Source organism: Dendrobates tinctorius, unplaced genomic scaffold, assembly GCF_039654945.1.
Source record: "Dendrobates tinctorius isolate UK_male_01 unplaced genomic scaffold, ASM3965494v1 ptg000116l, whole genome shotgun sequence".
NCBI lineage: Eukaryota > Metazoa > Chordata > Amphibia > Anura > Dendrobatidae > Dendrobates > Dendrobates tinctorius.
In genome coordinates, this window is record NW_027361784.1 from 22252754 (window position 1) to 22273355 (window position 20602).

At 41.0% G+C, this 20602-nt stretch overlaps 1 protein-coding gene across 1 annotated transcript in view; it reads right to left on the minus strand.

The window, feature by feature from the left end:
- Nucleotides 1–1676: 1676 nt before the first annotated feature.
- The window catches only part of COLEC10 (collectin subfamily member 10), an 88161-nt gene continuing 69235 nt past the window's right edge, over nucleotides 1677–20602 (minus strand). Inside the window, exons 3-7 of the mRNA XM_073590260.1 lie at nucleotides 18570–18641; nucleotides 13683–13754; nucleotides 9346–9399; nucleotides 4454–4549; nucleotides 1677–2738 (exon numbers count right to left, since the gene is read on the minus strand). Of these exons, the coding sequence (XP_073446361.1) occupies nucleotides 2347–2738; nucleotides 4454–4549; nucleotides 9346–9399; nucleotides 13683–13754; nucleotides 18570–18641 (686 nt within the window). The 3' untranslated portion in view covers nucleotides 1677–2346. The remainder of the gene's footprint in view (nucleotides 2739–4453; nucleotides 4550–9345; nucleotides 9400–13682; nucleotides 13755–18569; nucleotides 18642–20602) is intronic.

Below are 20602 nucleotides of genomic sequence, written 5' to 3' on the forward strand. Positions count from 1 at the left end.
GAATATAACTACTATAATACTGCCCCTATGTACAAGAATATAACTACTATAATACTGCTCCTATGTACAAGAATATAACTACTATAATACTGTCCCTATGTACAAGAATATAACTACTATAATACTGCCCCTATGTACAAGAATATAACTACTATAATACTGCTCCTATGTACAAGAATATAACTACTATAATACTGCTCCTATGTACAAGAATATAACTACTATAATACTGCCCCCTATATACAAGAATATAACTACTATAATACTGCCCCTATGTACAAGAATATAACTACTATAATACTGCCCCTATGTACAAGAATATAACTACTATAATACTGTCCCTATGTACAAGAATATAACTACTATAATACTGCTCCTATGTACAAGAATATAACTACTATAATACTGCTCCTATGTACAAGAATATAACTACTATAATACTGCCCCTATGTACAAGAATATAACTACTATAATACTGCTCCTATGTACAAGAATATAACTACTATAATACTGCTCCTATGTACAAGAATATAACTACTATAATACTGCCCCTATGTACAAGAATATAACTACTATAATACTGTCCCTATGTACAAGAATATAACTACTATAATACTGCTCCTATGTACAAGAATATAACTACTATAATACTGCTCCTATGTACAAGAATATAACTACTATAATACTGCCCCTATGTACAAGAATATAACTACTATAATACTGCTCCTATGTACAAGAATATAACTACTATAATACTGCTCCTATGTACAAGAATATAACTACTATAATACTGCCCCCTATATACAAGAATATAACTACTATAATACTGCCCCTATGTACAAGAATATAACTACTATAATACTGCCCCTATGTACAAGAATATAACTACTATAATACTGTCCCTATGTACAAGAATATAACTACTATAATACTGCTCCTATGTACAAGAATATAACTACTATAATACTGCTCCTATGTACAAGAATATAACTACTATAATACTGCCCCTATGTACAAGAATATAACTACTATAATACTGCTCCTATGTACAAGAATATAACTACTATAATACTGCTCCTATGTACAAGAATATAACTACTATAATTTGGCCTTTTGTTCAGAAATATTGTTAGTATTATACAGCTCCATGTTGTAAAATTCGCTCTGATACCGAGAACTGTGGATTGTTCTCAATCACTTTGGCAAGCACTTTCAGGGCAGGCAATGTAAAAAACAGATGTGTTACATAGTAACATAGTTAGTAAGGCCGAAAAAAGACATTAGTCCATCCAGTTCAGCCTGTATTCCGTCAGAATAAATCCCCAGATCTACGTCCTTCTAAAGAACCTAATCACTCTAAGATACAATATTGTTACGCTCCAGGAAGACATCCAGGCCTCTCTTGAACCCCTCGACTGAGTTCGCAATCACCACCTCCTCAGGCAGGGAATTCCAGATTCTCACTGCCCTAACAGTAAAGAATCCTCTTCTATGTTGGTGGAAAAATCTTCTCTCCTCCAGACGCAGAGAATGCCCCCTTGTGACCGTCACCTTCCTTGGTATAAGCAGATCCTCGGAGAGATATTTGTATTGTCCCCTTATACATGGTTATTAGTTCGCCCCTTAGTCGTCTTTTCCCCGCGCTGCCTTAGGAAGAAGAATGACAGATGCCAGTCTAAATAGTAAGTGGTTTATTCGTCAACACGTCTCGAAACATACAGCTTCTTCATCAGGACAACCACGTGATTGATCATCCCCTCTGTTTTTTCCATTGCCTACGCGTTATTTCCTCGTGGGTCTGCAGGAGCCTCAAGTGCTTTTAGTGGTTGTGTGAACACAACCCAAATCAGGTGAGCACAATTGGGCTATTTTCCTCCATATCTGTTTTCCCAGATAAGACCCTATATGCGCTTTGCCTCCTTCTAGTCTCTGAGCACTTTCAGGGGGCACTGTGAGTAGCTGGTACTGGTTTGTTCACACTTCTAGTTCAATTTCTTACTGAGTTTTCAGAGCAAAAGTTCTCCAACTGGTCAATTCAAGCTTTTGGTTTTCGGAGATTTCATGCTCTGAAATCACAGCAAAAAACCCCTCCTATACTGTTAGGTGGGGTACTGTCATATGTTTTTCTGGGACCACCGTACTGGGACCTTTATGGGGGTTCTTGTATGAAGCTATTCCGTCACTGTGATGGTGCCGCTGACCACGTCTGGTGTTTGTACGTGTGGCTATATAAAAGCTGTGACGATAACTGCAAGGTTTTATTGGCTTTACGTGTGTATGATATTACAATGGTGGCAATAAGCGGCATCCACGTGCAGATAAGGCCATTCCAGGAGCATGCAATGATTATTTGGCCTTTTTTATAAACTCACAGACAAAGTAAATGGTCAGGTTACATTCGACGTCATTCCAGGCGCCGCTGCTCAGCATCTCCACACAGTCCTCGTACCCTGAGCCATCATTGGGCTCCCCGGTTTTCCAGCTGCTGTAGTTCTGCACCGCCGTGCCATCCACATACATGAACTGCCTCTCTCTGTCAATGTCATTGATGCCAATGAAGACCCTTAATAATCCCAGGCTGGAGATGTATTCGGCAATCAACGCGTTGGTGTTTTGGTCTTTGGGCATCGCCAGCGTGCCACCTCGGATCCGGCACTGCGTCAGCGCATCCCTATAACTGCTTTCTTCTTTCACAATGTAGTAGAACTTCTCGTCTGTCTCCCGGATGCCAGCAATGACTATTAGACACAGAGGAAAATCATTATCATCCTGCAGCCGTACATAAAACGCATCAAGCTATTGCTTAAAGGGAATCTGTCACCTCATTTTTGCCTGTGAGATGCGGCCACCGCCATCAGGGGCTTATCTACAGCATTCTGTAATGCTGTAGATAAGCCCCCGATGTAACCTGAAAGATAAGAAAAGCGAGTTAGATTATTCTCACCCTGGGGTCCGGTCCAATGGGTGTCGCGGACCGGTCCGGCGCCTCCCATCTTCTAACAACGACGTCCTCCTTCTTACTTCTGCCGCAGCTCCTGCGCAGGAGTGCTATATCTGCCCTGTTGAGGGCAGTGCAGAGTACTGCAGTGCGCAGGTGCCGGGAAAAGTCAGAGAGGTCTGGCGCCTGCGCACTGCAGTACTTTACTCTGCCCTCAACAGGGCAGATATAGCACGCCTGCGCAGGAGCCGCAGCAGAAGTAAGAAGGAGGACGTCATCGCTAGAAGATGGGAGGCGCCGGACAGGACCGCGACGCCCATTGGACCGGACCCCAGGGTGAGAATAATCTAACTCGCTTTTCTTATCTTTCAGGTTACATCGGGGGCTTATCTACAGCATTACAGAATGCTGTAGATAAGCCCCTGATAGCGGTGGCCGCATCTCATAGCCCAAAAATAAGTTGATAGATTCCCTTTACGAAAAACACAACTCAATCCAATCCCAATGCATTAATTCTAGAATTCAGCACATGAAGTAGAGGAGCAATTATAAAGGATTATTTTTGCCAAGAGCATTTATGGAACATCCATAGTGAGTGCAATGAATGTCATATAGCGGGGACCAGTATCGATCTCGAGAGTAGGGCTGCGCTGTGCAGCAGCATAAGTGGGAGGTGGCTGTGGATGAGCAGCTCCCTTTGGACCACCATTACAAATGAACATGCGCGACCTTCTCTTCATTCCAGACAAGGAGAGAAGAAGCCCCATTCTTAAAATACATATGGATTCAGGTCACATAGGTCCAACTGCACATACAAGATCCCTTAAAACTGATGAAATGGTGCGATCACAGGAGTCTGAAAGGTGATCCCTTCTTCTGAAATGTCTTGGGCGATCTGCATAAAATGGTCTCCAGATTGATGGCTTTGGTGATCATCCAGGACACTGGTAGAACTGTCACTCAAAAGCAGTGGGGAGGGGTTGAGGAACCATCACTGCAGAGACTGCCAAAAACTTCACAAGACAGGACCACCCACAGGACACCTGTGATCACAGCTGGAGAAGGATTACAACGTCTTTGGTTCGTGTAACTATGACCATAGACAAAGGTATCAGCAGCTTCTTTTATCTGTCTTTTTCTGAGCTTTTCTTGCCAGATTGTAAAGTTAAAGGGGTTGGCCACTACTTGTAAACCCATTTTTAATTGCTATATTTCCCCATGTAAAATAACAACAGCCTGTACAAACCTCTGCTGCCGGTGCCATACATGGTGCCCTACATGAGACATCGCCTCCTGCTCTCCCAGGGCTCACATGACATCATTATGTCACATGAGCCCTGCAGCCAATCAGCGGCTGCTTCACTCTCTCTTGTTTGAGATGTAACTAACATTTGAAAAGGTTTGAATTTACTGGAAATCACAATTTTCAGGAAATTTGACTCAAAAATTGATCTTCCACTGAACAATCCGCTCATCTCCAGTCTTAGAAATATTCCTATTGGCGGCATCACTCACCGTTTTTCACAAATTGTAAAGATGACTTGAGCTGAGTGACTTTTACATCCATCTGCCCGACGGCTCTACGATAACGTCCACAGTCACAGAAGGTGCCTAGAAGAATAAATGTGATGAATAATAAAGGTACAGTATGACTTTGTATGCCTAACAAACAGCCAATCCCTGCATGTGTTGCCCCTGTCAAACAGCCGTGAGAAATGCAGCTGCGGGGGACTCGAACACATTTTTCAAGCATGCCGAAGACACTCTGTTAGCACCCAAGCATGATCGGATAACACCTTATCCCAGCACGTTCACTCATCACTTTTTGCGTTTTTTGCAATTTGCGCAATAAAATGAAATGAAGAGGCAGCTGCTGGCCAGAGCACTTCGGTCCCTGGGAATCCTCCTGGTGGCCAGTGAAAAGGTCATCGTAAACGGCCCAGAGCCTGTGGTTCCCCACTCCTTCCCTATGGTATTTTGAGACATCCATCTATAACCATCTAGCATTACGCATTATTATGCATTTATACAGTATAGCGCCATTTATTTCATGGCGCTTTACATGTGAAAAGGGGAAATATAGTCAAGTATAATAAACATGTGTAAGACAAGGGACACACAAGTACAGAAGGAGAGGAGACCCTGCCCGCGAGGGCTCACAGTCTACAGGGATGGGAGAGGATACAGTAGGAGAGGGAAGAGCAGGTCGTGCGGTGGTTCAGTAGACCGAGGATCATTGCAGGCTGTAGGCTTGTCGGAACAGGTGGGTCTTCAGGTTCTTCTTGAAGGTTTCTGTTGATGATGAGAGTCTGATGTGTTGCAGCAGGGAGTTCCAGAGTATGGGGGAAGCACGGGAGAAGTCTTGTATGCGGTTGTGGGAAGAAGAGATAAGGGGGGAGTAGAGAAGGAGATCTTGAGATGATCGAAGGTTGCGTGCGGGTAGGTACCTAGAGACCATGTCACACATGTATGGAGGAGACAGGTTGTGGATGGCTTTGTATGTCATGGTTAGGGTCTTGAATTGGAGCCTCTGGGCAATAGGAAGCCAGTGAAGGGCCTGGCATAGGGAGGAGGCTGGGGAATAACGTATTGATGTTTATGATTATTACGTAGACGTGTGTATGTATATGTGTGTGTGTGTATATGTGTGTGTATATATATATATATATATTTATTATCTGTCGGGGTGAAAACATCCTGAATCTGAGTCCTAGTTTATATACATATCACCCACTCATGTTTTCTGTGCCTGATATCCCCATGGATTCTTTTGGGTTTGTAAGGCTCTTTCACAGATTTTTTGTAACTTTTTAACCCCTTAGCGACAGAGCCAGTTTGCAGCTTAATGACCAGGCCAATTTTTAGAATTCTGACCACTGTCCCTTTATGAGGTTATAACTCTGGAACGCTTTAATGGATCCCGCTGATTCTGAGAATGTTTTTTTCGCGACATATTGTACTTCATGTTAGTGGTAACATTTCTTCGATAAGTCTTGTGTTTATTTATGAAAAAAACAGAAATATGGCGAAAATTTTGCAATTTTAAAACTTTACATTTTTATGCCCTTAAATCAGAGAGATGTGTCACAAAAATTTCTTAATAAATAACATTTCCCACATGTCTACTTTACATCACCACAATTTTGGAAGCAAATTTTTTTTTTGTTAGGAAGTTATAAGGGTTAAAAGTTGACCAGCGATTTCTCATTTTTACAACAAAATTTACAAAACCATTTTTTTTAGGGACCACATCATATTTAAAGTCATTTTGAGGGGTGTACATGACAGAAAATACCCAAAAGTGGCACCATTCTAAAAACTAGACCCCTCAAGGTGCTCAAAACCACATTCAAGAAGTTTATTAACCCTTTAAGTGCTTCACGGGAGCGAAAGCAATGTGGAAGGAAAAAATTAACATTTAACTTTTTTTGCAAAAAATTTACTTCAGAATCAATTTTTTTTTATTTTCACAAGCGTTAAAAGAGAAAATCAACCACAAAATTTGTTGGACAATTTCTCCTGAATACGCCGATACCCCATATGTGGGGGTAAACTACTTTTTCAGCACACGGCAGAGCTCGCAAGGGATGGAGCGCCGTTTCACTTTTTCAACGCAGAATAGGCTGGAATTGAGCTCGGATGCCATGTTGCATTCGGAGAGCCCTTAATGTGCCTAAACAGTGGAAACCACCAACAAGTGACACCATTTTGAAAACTAAACCCATTAAGGAACTTATCTAGATGTGTGATGAGCACTTTGAACCTTCAAGTGCTTCACAGAAGTTTATAACGTAGAGCCGTGAAAATAAAAAATCCATTTTTTTTTCCACAAAAATGATCTTTTCGCCCCCAAATTTTTATTTTTACAAGGGTAGCAGGAGAAATCATACCCCTACAGTTGTTGTGTGATTTGTCCTGAGTACGCCGATACCCCATATGTGGGGGGGAACCACTGTTTGGGCGCATGGGAGAGCTCGGAAGGGAAGGAGTGCCATTTTGGAATGCAGACTTTGATGGAATGTTCTGCGGGCATCATGTTGCGTTTGCAGAGCCACTGATGGGCCTAAACAGTGGAAACCCCCCACAAGTGACCACATTTTGGAAATTAGACCCCCTAAGGAACTTATCTAGATGTGTGGTGAGCACTTTGAACCCCCAAGTGCTTCACAGAAGTTTATAAACGCAGAGCCGTGAAAATAAAAAGTCTTTTTAATTTCCACAAAAGTGATTTTTTTAGACCCAATCTTTAGACCCCTAAAGTTGGTAAATAGTGGAAACCCCTCAATTCTTGCTCCAACCCTAACCCCAACACACCCATAACCCTAATCCCAACCCTAACCTTAATCCCAAACCTAATCCCTAAGTCTAATTCTAACCCTAATCCTAGTTCGCCCTAACCCTAATTCTAACCCTAGCCCTAACCCGAGCCCTAACCCTAGCCCTAACCCTAACCCTAGCCCTAACCATAGTCCAACCCTAACCGTAACCCTAGCTCTAACCCTAGCCCGACCCTAACCCTAGCCCTAACCCTAGCCCTAACCCTATTGGAAAACTGAAAAAAAAATATTTTCTTTATTTCGTTATGTTGGCCTAACTAAGGGGGTGATAAACGGGGGGATTATGTACTATTTTGTTTATTTAGTTTATCATCGTGATCAAAATGAATGAATGGAATCTGCCAGCCGGAGCCGGCAGATTCCCGGCGGGCGCACTGCGCATGCGCCCGCCATTTTCCCCGGATCCAAGATGGCGGCGCCCACCGGAGGACGTCGGCGGGACGCAGGACCACCGGGAGGGGACAGAGGAACACTGAGAGGTACCGGGGGGGGATCGGGAACCCTCTTTCTCTCTCTTCTGATGTGCGATCACATCAGAGGAAAGAGAAATTAAATGTAAAATCGCGGCTTTCTTTATAGGGTTAATAACGGCAATCGCAAAAGCGTGGTCGGTAAAAACCGACCGATTCATGTTCTCTGGGGTCTCGGCTACCCCCGGCAGCCGAGACCCCGGAGAAAATCCGACACTGGGGGGCGCTATTCACTTTCTCCACAGCGCCGTGAATTAACGGCGCTGTAGTTTTAGTACCCTTAATTACCGCGTATTGGCAGTCGTTAAGGAGTTAAATTAGAAAAAACGCAAAACAATCAACTGTAAAACTGACGCAAACAGATGCATTTTAAAGCAGGTACTATATGTCTCTTTTTCTAAATTAATTTATAAGTTGGATCTCTTTGTTTTTTGTTGTTTTTTAAGATGAAAAATGCAAATTTAAAGACCTAACTTAAATTATAAAAATAATAGTTTTTGCATTCTGCAAAAATATTTGTCCCGAGTTTTTACTTTTGGGGATTTGCTGGGGATGTGTTGTGACATGTAAGTCTCCTTACATTGTCATGCCAGAGCAGGTATATCACTTTCCGCATGGAGAAAAGTTACCCCTTTGACATCAGTTCAGAGTCTTTCATCTAGCCAAATCAGATCTCACACATTTCACTGATGAGGGGCAACACCCTGAAACACCTTGTTGGCAAATTGAGTGTCATGGGTTTAGAGAGGAGCCAGAAGACTGCAGTGTCTGATTTCTCCTACTCCTGCACTAATTAGAAGCATTTCACCTTCATATTAAACTGTGTTAATTTATTTAGGCAGTGCAGAGATATATTTGCTCAGTTGAGAGCTCCTGGAAGTTTCCTGCATTAAGGCTCTCAGCTGTGCACTGTTAGCCACTCCCATCTCCTATATAATCTGGGCCCTGGCTAGCACTCATTGTCAGAGTTAGCTTATGCTGCATGGCTGGAGGTTGGTGTTGGTTATTATTGGAGAAGGCGTTTGGTGGATTTATCTGTGACTGTTGCTAGGTTTTGAGTGTGTGATATTTCCTTTAATTCTTTTACTTTGGTTTAATCCGATCCTCCACTCCCCAGTGAATTCCTCTGTTGTATGTGTGACTATATTTGTAAGTTTAGTATTTTTTCATTAACACTGTTTGTATTACCTTGTTAGTCTGGTTGGCGTACTATGGTACACTAATACTCCACTCTTCCCTGGGTGATACTAAGGGTAAATTCAGGAGCTAAGGCAAGGTATGTGACCCCAGCATCTTCACTATCAGAAGTAATCCGGAGAGTAGGGTGAGCTAGGGCACCCCTAGCGGTAGGGACATGGAAGGAGCCAATTGTGACTTTTAGGATCGATATTTCCAGCAGGTGGCGCTATAAAGTTCTACTTTTCTTCCTTTCAGAAGAGGCAATTTCCAGAGTACAAATGTGAAAATTTTGACTGAAAATCTCTCTCCCTCCATTGCCTATAATCCTTCCCGGGATGCCTGAATGGCCTTGCAGGATGGCACTGTGCTCTAAATTATACTCCATCTATAATGTACCGTATATATAATATGGTTACTGTACCTGGTTTCCCTTTTCCTCCCGGGAGTCCAGGTAAACCTTTATATCCCTTGTCACCTGAAATACAAAATATTATTGATTAATAGTTAATTTAATTATTATTAAAAAAAGTGTAATAATATGGCAGACTAGGAGGGGACTCCAGTAGACAACCCGTACACTCCGCAATCGCTTGTGGGTGAAGAAATGGGCCGCCTCTGTTCCTAACCTCCTAAATGCTGCGGCCACGATTGACAGCGACGCCTAATGGGCTTACTCGCCCCCCCCCAAAAAAGAGATGATTAAAAAAAATAAATTCAATACAATAATTACTATTGCCATGTCCGAAACATCATCATCTACTGTATACTGATATTGTGAGGTTTAATTTGACTACTGAATACTGTGGAAACAAATGTTTTCATCTGTTTTTTTCTGGCACACTATTCCAAAAACTAAAAAAAAAAAGAGTCAAAATTTGATTTAAAAAAGTAGCAAAAAATTATACCGATAAAACTCGATTCATCTCTCAAATAAAACTAGCCCTCACTCAGCTCCGTCAATGGAAGAAAAATAAAGTGATTAAAAGAAACAGTTTTTTTTTCTTGTAAAAGTACTAAAACATAAAAACTGGAATCATGCTGCCCTAAAAATTTTTTTAAAAAATGACGTCATTAAATCGACGCCAGCTGGAAAAAAAACTAACCAAAAATGGTGGAATTTTTGCAGCTGGTCACTACGCACCTTAAGGCTGTGTGCACACGCTGCGGATTAGGTGCGGATTCATCCGCCCGGATTTTGTAAAATCCGCAGGTGAAACCGCAGGTCAAAAGACCTGCGGTTTTACCTGCGGATTGCTCTGCGGTTTTGCCCTGCGGTTTTTCATCTCCTCAATGGAGGAGATGGCAAACCGCAGGAGAATCCGCAGAAAGAATTGACATGTCAATTCTTTCTGCGGATTGAAAACCGCAGATAATCCGCGCGGAAATTCCGCACCGTCTGCATTGCGGTTTTTGATTCCCATAGGGAATCATGGTACTGTACACCGCAGCAGAAACTGCTGCGGGTCCGCAGCGGCCAAAACTGCTGCGGAACCCCAGCAAAATCAGCAGCGTGTGCACACGCCATAAGAGGTCACTGAATAGAGGCTATGTATTCCTCTGCCATCTAGTGGTAGGTTTTTAACATTACAACAATAGAATTTTCATTTATTGACATTTGGTTATTATATGTACAGGGGCAGATTTATATATAAGCCTCTTCACTCTGTGGCTAATTTTTCGTTTGCTTTTTTTCCTTCTCTTATTTCTAAATCCAAAACTTTTTTTTTATTTCCCAGTTGACAGAGTTGTAAGAGTTTGTGTTTTTTCTTTGCCTGGCGAGCGGACATTTTTACTGATACCATTTTGGGATCCACACGACATGTTGATGGTTTTTGTTGCTTTTTTTGTGAAAAATGCAGTGACGAAAAAAACAGCAACTCTGGTGTTTCACATTTCTTTTGTTTTATGGTGCTTACCGTACGGGTGACATAATTTTAGATGTTGATATATCAAACTTTTTTATGATTATGGTGATGCCGAATATGATTATTTATTTTTTATCTTTATTTTCATTGAAGGAAAAAACGTGTTTCACATTTTTATGTGTTTTTATTTATTTTTTTTAAACTCTTGTTACTTTTCCTTTTAGTCCCGTTAGTCACTGAGGCTGCGTTCCCAGTCGGCCTGAGAAAAACTCTCACGGTCCTAGTGGGGATCTCACCGAGGTCAAGGCAGTTCAGCCCAGCTGGGAACGCAGCCGCAGTGACCGGAGGTAACCTTGATGACGTCACTGCCGGTCACTGAGGCTGCACTCGCAGCAGTTCAATCAAGGCTTGAAAAAGGCTCAGTGTGAGCCGAAACATTGCCACGCCATGGGGGTCTGAATAAAATCTACTTTTTACCACCCACAAACCAACCGGTTAGTAGAGAGGTTTAACGAGACCCTCAAAGCCATGCTCAAAAAGGTATTCTCCGAGGATGGGAGAGAAAGGGCAACAACATGTCCCAATTTAATGTTCGCCATCTGCGAGGTACCACAGGCGTCCACAGGTCTTTCCCCGTTCAAGCAGTTTGTGCCGTCGCCCACAGCAATCGGTCTCGGTTATGGACATAAGACATTTGGTTTGAACTTTTCTGTGGTCACTGCCTGTCTGTCACACTGCACCAATCCCGCTGCACTACAATATTTATCTATCTATCTATTATCTATCTATCTATTACCTATATATTAATCTATCTATTACCTAAATATTTATCTATCCATTTATGTATCTATCTATCATCTATCTATTAATCTATCTATCAATCATCTATTATCTATCTATCTATCTATTATCTATGTATCTGCCATGTATCTATTATCTATCTATCTATTTATCATCTATCAATCATCTATTATCTATCCATCTATTATCTATCTATTATCTATCTGTTATCTATCTATCTATTATCTATCTATCTATCTATCATCTATGTATCTACCATCTAGCTATCTATCTACCATCTATCTATTCTCTATGTATCTACCATTTATCTATTATCTATCTATCATCTATCAATCATCTATTATCTATCTATCTATTATCTATCTATCTATCTATCTATTATCTACGTATCTACCATCTATCTATCTATTATCTATCTGTTATCTAGCTATCTATCTATCTATTATCTATGTATCTACCATCTATCTATTATCTATCTATCTACCATCTATCTATTATCTATCTATCTATCTATCTATCTATCTATCTATCATCTATTATCTATCTATCTGTCTATCTATCTATTATCTATCTATCTATCTATCTACCTATCCCTGTAGCCAGTTTGCACCACTAGGTTTCTGGTGTTATCAGTAATAACATATACATGGCTCCGGTACGTGGCGCCGTTGTTCCTCTTGTCTTAATCTGTGCAGAGATCTGAAAGGAGTTTTTGTCTTTCGTATTTTACCAACACGGCCGATCCTTCCTGGAAAATGTATTAATAACAAAACTGGAGCTGAGCATTGTAAGAGACGAGCTGGATGTGTTTTCTAGTAAAGTGCACACACTCAGGGCCTGCTGTAAACCTAATGACGGATGGATAGATACTGTATACATGAGAAAGATAGATAGATAGATAGATAGATAGATAGATAGATAGATAGATAGATAGATAATACACAGATAATAAAAGGATAAGAGACAGATAGCAGCTAGATATGAGCTATAAAGAAAAAATGGAAGCAGCTCACCAAGAAAGCCATATATCCATTGCATGTCTCCTGTTAGGAGGAGCCTTAATAAATTACAAAACAATAATTTTTTAAGAAAAAAATGTTTAAAAATAATTAAATAGTTATAATTAGTAAAAAAAACTATTTTTTAATAATTATAACATTTTAAATATTTTGTTAAATAGGTTCACTTTATTGTACACCTTAAACACTCTGTATATGCACTTTTATGTTTCTTGAAGAAGGCTCGGAGCCGAAACGTCGCAGGATGGGCTAATAAAATGACATACTTTTGCACTATGAAGGTGCGCTGCTTCCATTTTTTCTTTACATTACAAGGACTGGTATGTACCTAGGAGGCTTTGCACCCAGCAATTAATACAAGTTGCTGCTCTTTGTTCTCTTTTTTTTTCTAGATATGAGATACTTAGATTATAGGTGATAGATAGATAGATAGATAGATAGATAGATAGATAAATAGATAGATAGATATTCCTATAGACATGATAAAATGCCATGAATAGTCACTAGATGGAGCCACATAACCAATATTAGGATTAAACATTCATTACAATCTGTTCTTCTCGGCCTTTGTATTTTTGGAGAATTTATGGAAATGGCCACATCAGAATTTAAGGGACCGATGGGGTTACGTATGACCCGAGCAGTGATCAGCGGGTGTCCTGCTCACGTCTCACAAGGTGAGTTGTGGGTTTGTACAATGATGCAGAGTTAGGTTCGGTTCGCACTGGCAATTTGGACTTTTGATAAAGGAAATCCAAAGAGGAACTCTGCAAGAAACACATTCATCCCAATGGTGCCAGACGGATACCGTTCACTATAATGAGGTTCACTTGCATGACGGTCCTCTCGCATGCTGCACTTGTTTTTCTCCTGATGGTACTTGCGTTGCTCTTTCTCACGGCAGTGTGAGCTCAGCCTGACGTGAGCGGCCCCGGGACTGCAGCCATTATCAGATGATAACTGTGAGCGCCGTCACCAGGACGGGACTCTTCATTTATTCACATTTCAATCATTTTCTGTTATCATCTTGTTTACAATTAGTTTTAGACAAAACAGTCACCGACATACCGTACCTTTGCTTCCAATCGGACCAATTTTACCGATAAAGCCGTGATCGCCCTCATTTCCAATTATTCCCTTATCGCCTGAAAGTAAAGCAAACAACATGAATCCACACGGTAACATGAACGGTCTCACAGCGGAGGATAATTCATGCTGCACTGTCACTGTGAATGACGGTAAGGCCTCTTTCACACATCCGGTTTAGGGTTCCGGCGGCGTGCGGCGAAAAGCCGTGCCGCCGGAACCGGCCTGTAGCGGTGACACCGGATGTGGATGCGTCGCCGGATGCGGCCTGGATAAAATTTAAAGGAGCTGCAGCATCGGGCGACGAGAGCCGCGCTGTAGAGACGGGAGCCGCGCTGTAGAGACGGGAGCCGCGCTGTAGAGACGGGAGCCGCAGCGATGAGAGCCATCTGGAGAGAGTGGGGGAACGAGAAGTCAGACAAAGAAAGGTATGGAGAGAGAGAGAGAGTCTTGCGCTTGCCGGGCACCTGTGGGGTTAAATCACACAGTGTCCGGGCATGCGCACTTTAAAAAGCCGTTCCGGCGCTGCCAAAAAACATTGCAGGGAACGTTTTTTGCAGAAGCCGGACGGCGCATTTTTGCCGTATCCGGAAAGAACCGGGGCCGCCGCATGTACATCCGGCACGATGCGGCGATCATTACTTTCTATGTGACAAAACCGGATCCAGTTCCGGATCCGGTTTTCACACTTTTCGCCGCATCGTGCCGGATTAAAAAAGACGGATGTGTGAAAGTAGCCTAAGAAGGAAAGGATTCTCTACAGTTCAGCTTTGTAACTATGAAATGTAGCAAAATTGGATTGATGCGTCACACTCGTTTGTCCAACCCTCTGAGTCTTCGTAGGTAAACTGAGTAATGTCACCGCACCGGTGCCACGGACGTCAGGTCGCATCTGATACAAGTCATTAATGGCAGATCTTTAAATCCTGGGAATTGATAGGCGCGGGCTCCATGGATGGGAATTATTTTCCCGAGAACACTGCAAAAAGGAAGGCACAAACCGAACAGGACTGACAATAGGGACTGACCTTACTGGCTCAGACAAATATCGCCATGCTGTGCTCTGTCGCCACGCTGCGCTACCTTTTTCCCAGCAATATTAAAGGTATTCAGTTAAAATCCATTTGTTAATTTAAAAAAAAAAAAGATTTTTACCTGAAAATGCTTATGGGGTACTCGGTGCATCCTGGGCATGGCCTGATCCCTTACATGTTTTCCAGTTTTCTCTGTCCCCTTTTAATTGATTGGCAGCGCTGGCTGCACGTGAGGCAGTGTCGTCTCTTTTGAAAGAGTCTTTCTCCTGGTGTTTGCCTACATCCTGTTTTGTGCACAGCGCTAGAACTCTAATGATCATGTGAACATTTTCAGCAGAATCATTGCTGGCTCCTATGAAGCCAGTGCTGTCAATCAATAAAGAGGAGGTATGGCGATAGCTATAATTCAGGTTTGTTACCAGAGTGCATCCCAACTGGTTTGCCACACCCAGGGTGCACTGTGCACCTTATTAGCATATTTGGATATAGAAAGTTTTTTTTTACACTGAACCAATTCGTAGCATACAAGCCCCCACAATGTATTGTCCTTCCATGGAGTTTGACCACTGATTATGCATTGATGGGCTACCTTTAAACACATGAAGAAATTGTTTTCTCCTGCAGGCACCACTAGAGGGAGCTCTTTACATATGGAACTTAAAAGAAGTTGCATGAATTTGAATAAAATAAGCTCCCCCTAGTGGTGATGAGGTGGTGATTCAGGCACACAGGCAACACACTGAGAGGCTGAACCGGAGCTGAACTGGAGACACTGATCTCTGTTCCAAGCTGCAGCAGCATAAATCTCATGAAGGGTTAAATAAAATCTCTAATATGAATTAAATAGCTTCAGTGTTTACTGATGTGGGCCGGTTCATTACTGTGGACTCTTTCCAACCATTCACATACATCTGGAGGATGAATGAATTGCTTCATTCATAAAGTAGGGATCAAACACAGGATTCAGTCCAACAGAATCCTAAAATGATTTTCCAGAGAGGAAATGTTTTTGTCTGCATTACGATGGTGAGTACGTGCCTCGCTTCACCATCTGACTATGTGCTTGACACGTGAACTCTTGAACACACTAACATATGAATTTCGGTCACTGTCTCCTAAAATAATCAACACAATCCTCCCCTGCTGCTGACGTAATTGAACTTATCTTCCAGGCTGCGTGGTGGTCTCTCACAATATCCCGTGACAATGTCCCTGTGAAATGTAACCAATGTCTACATTAAAAATGAACAAAAATAGACAGGTCTCTGCCTCTCACAAAATCAGTACACTCATCTTATGCTGCTGCCGTCATTTCCATTATCTGATAAGGTACTGGGTATTCTGTCCCTCTTACTTCATGACATTACCCTTTCCTCAGAAACAGTCATTCATATACGATATTTGTAGTCTACAACATTATAGTGGAATAGACATGTCCCTGCCTTCCTCAAGACCAGCACGCTACTCCCCTGCTGCTAACATTATTACCTATCCTTTAGTCTATATGGTGTTTTACCAGTCTCTCCCATGTGACAATAGTCTTGTGACATGTAATCACTCTCTACGTTAATAAATATACAAATATAGGTCACTGGATCCAACAAAGCCAGTACACTCCTCCCTTGCTGCTATTATAATCAAACATACCTGCCTGGCTATATTGTTTTCTATCACCATTTTCCTTGTCACAGGTAACCAATATCTATATTAACTTATTTACAAAAATAAGTATGATAATTGCCTCCCACAAGACCAGCATTTCTCCCCTACTGCTGAAATAATTATGCCTATCCTTTAGTCTGTATGGTGTTCTCACTACCTCCCTTTAGGTAACATTCTTGTGACATGTAATCCCTCTCTACAGTAACAAAATTAACAAATATAGGTCACTGTCTCAAACAAGGTAAGTACACTCATCCTCTGCTGCTACTCTAATCAAATGTACCAGCCGTTTTCTATCACCATTTTCCTATGTGACAATATCCTGGTCATATGTAACCAATATCTATATTAACAGATTAACAAAAAAAGGTCACTGGCTCCCAGAAAATCAACACTCTCCTCCCCTGCTGCTGACATAGTTGAACTTCTCTCTGCTAAATTATATGGTATTCTATAGTTTTATCACCTGTGAGAACTTCCTTGTTAAAGATAACTAATGTCTACATCAACAAATTTACAAGACTAGAAAGGTCACTGCCTCCCACAAATTCAGAACACTTCTTCCAAGCTGCTGTCATCATTCTTATTATCTATTTAGCTACTTGATGTCTTATAGTTCACTCTCTTTTAACTCATGCTCTCCTAACATGTCAAGTTACAGAATCACAGGAATGGACAGATACTTTTGTAGATAGGTTTCCAATCTGTTCAACTATGGTCTCATGAGATTCACACGTGTGCATTTATGTGATTGCGTATGTGCACTACTTTTGCCAGTCACGGACAGCCATGTTGTGCATGACAAAGTCCTTAGGCAATAACGAAATCTTATAGCAAAAGACTGACCGTCACTTCCAAACAAAAAACAGGTGTGTACAGGTGCAAACTGAGACTAGTCATCTCTATACATAGCAAACAAATATAGTAGCACTCTGTAGCACTATAGCATGAAAACATGAAGTATATGAAATATGAATTGCATCACTGCTCTAAAAAATAGGAAGAAACAAGAATACGTAGCTCATAAATTGGCCAATTGACGTATACCCAACATTCGCAATAAGGCGATTCTCATTGCTGGGAAACTAATGTGAATCCTCTCCTTGAAACCTGCATTTATGGGTTGGTAGGATTCTGCTATGATTAAAACTGCCAGAGGCTGATGGGTGGTGTGCTCAATCAGAGAGCCTACATGTAAATATCAAACACTGACCATCATTTCCAAACAGAAAAGAGGTGTGTACAGGTGCAAGCTAAGAGTAGCCACCTCCATATAAAACCAATCAATAAAGTTGCTCTGTGTAGCTCTGAAGTATGAAAACCTGATATAGATGAAATTTGAATTGCATTACTGCTCTAGAAACTAGGAAAAAAGAAGAATACTTACCGCATAAATTTGCCAATTCATGTGTGTCCAGCAGCCACCATAAGGCATTTCTCTCTGCTGGGAACCTTTATGTTTTCCTGTTTTCTGCTTGGAAGTGATGGTCAGTGTTTTGTTATTTGTATATATAGACTCTCTGAATGAGCACTCAACCTCTCAGCCTCTGGCGGTTTTAATCACAGCAGGATCCAATCTACCGATACAAATGAAGGCTTCAGCCCAGGAGTGGAATTACATTAGGTTACGTTCCCAGCAAAGAGAATCACCTTGGCTGCTGGGCACACATGAATAGGCGAATTTATGTGCTAAGAATTCTCATTTCATCTTATTTTCTAGAGCAGTAAAGCATTTCAAATGTCATATATTTCATGGTTCCCTGTTATAGCGCTACAGAGTGAAACTGTATTTGTTGGTTAAATAAGGAGATCTTGACCATCAAGAATATGCTTGCCAAAGAGGAACAATGATATTTGCTGATACTTTTGTTATATCTGGACCATGCGAGGGAGGTGTATGGGGAGGGCAGGATTTTTTGGGATATGCACTTGGGAGCTAAGCAGGTAGGTTTGTAGTCCTTCCTCAGTGATTCTAGGATGAACAATAAAGAAATGATAGGGTAGACAAGGTTTACCAGAGAACACAGGTCACTGCCTCCCTCAAAACCAGCACTCTCATCCTCTGTTGATGTTACTTTCTCTGATAAATCAGCACAAATATTTACTGTAGGAATAAGACATCAACATAGTTACCAGAAATATATAAAATTTATGCAACAGAATAAACTAGTTACTTACCCTTCAAGCCCTTGGGACCTTCCTTTCCTAGTTTTCCAGTTACACCTGTGTCACCTTTTTCACCATTGTCACCTGTGATATGGGGAGACAAGTTGTAAAGTTTTTATTTTGGGACCCAAGATCTTTAAAATCTTTGTATCCCTTTTTTGCAGAATTTTTTTTATATTCTTTTTGTTTCCTAAATGCAAAGCTACAGGGCATCTGTCACCAACAACATTCCATCTCCACCATTCTTAGCCCTTCTAACAATCATTTATTTACAGAAAACCCATTTTATTAGATATATAAATGACTGAACCGTAGGGCACTTTTGTCTTAGCCAATGGCTTTATTTTTTTAAAATTTTACAATTTGGTTTCATTAAAACCTATTTCACTCTTCAGCTTTTACAGACTCTTTTTTCCCTGCACATTCCACTTCGATGTATTTTGTGGCCATAAATCAGCTTAGAGGAGCTCGGGGAAAACAAAAAATAAAAACAGATAAAATACCGTAGTTAGAAACTCTCCTATTGGACTAGCAGAATATGATCACTGACAGATTCTCAGTGAAATCATTTTGCAGCCAGCATTAGACAGTGCAATATTTTTAAAGGGAATCTGTCAGCAGGTTTTTTCTACCCCTTTTGAGAGCAGCATGACATAGGGATAGATACCCTGATTTCAGTGATGTTTCACTGATTTCACTGGGTGATGAAGGGTAGTGCCGAAACGCGCGTCGGGGCTGAAGCCATCCCAGCAGGAGGATTATATGGGTGAATGTCATTAGTTTATTCTATTTTTTATGTTGCTCATTTACTAATCTTACCCAGTTATAATCAATTACAACTTGGGCTGGCATGTGACCCCCTTAGTGATATTCTTTTTCCACTATGTATTCCTTCATCCACTTGTGTACATTGTGTTATACTATTACTCTCATGTATTATCTTCCCCTCCTGCTGTGTTTGTCGCCATCTAGTGTTTCCTCTACTTTAAACCATTGTCTGTCTTACATTGTCTTACATTATTTCTATTTAATTTAATAAAGCTTTTTTGTACCTTTCTTGTACAATTCTTGTAGGTTTTTTTTTACTTTACTGTGTGCTTTAGTTTTGATGGAAAACTATTCTATTTGCTGACGATCTAGCAGCTCTGCGAATACTGAGCTCTATGTAACCCCTCTCACACCACTGATTGGCCACTTTCTGTGTACACTCTACATAGGTAGAAAGCTGCCAATCAATGATGGGGGGCATGGCAGCAGGCCAAATAGTCCACTGGTGATAATCTGCTTATAGCAAAGTGAATTTGTAAAAATTACACAAAATCTATAATCTTTATTCTGCAAGTCATTATGATTACAGAGATTATTTATTTGTTTTTTTTATATTGTACTACTTTTAGAAACTAACAAAACAATTTTTTGGATTAAAGTTTTTAACATCGTACTCTAAAACAAAGAGGAAAAGCTCCCCCCCATTTTATATGCAGTATGTAAAATAGGTGGCAGGTCACTGAGGGATCTGTGATCTGTCATAAGCCCAAACAGATGAATATGTAAGCAGAACACCTCATAAAGCCCCACCCACAGCCCCGCCCACAGGCTACCCAGGGGCACCACAATATGATTCACTGAAAACTACAAATAAATATTAAACAACAACCACAAGACGGATTCATCACCCAGGTATCATTTTAATCAGTATAACGGCGCCGACCTGACACTGTCTGTAAGTTATTGTGCACAATCCTGCTGACAGGTTCCCTTTAATAGGAGACCATCATTTTCCCTATACATTGTAATACTGAGGTTTTGCAGTAAAAAGAGTAAGTGATCAAGTGATCGCAGGTTCAAGTCCCCAGTGGGGACTAAAAAATAAAGCAAAAAAATGTTATAAATGTAAAAATAAAATTAAAAAAATTAATTCCGCTCCCTTTCTACGCTGTGTCTGCAAAAGTCATATCTATTAAACAAAGCAAAGCAAAAACAATTTTTGTTTAACCCCTTCACCCCTAAGCCTGTTTTCACCTTCCTGACAGGCCATTTTTTTC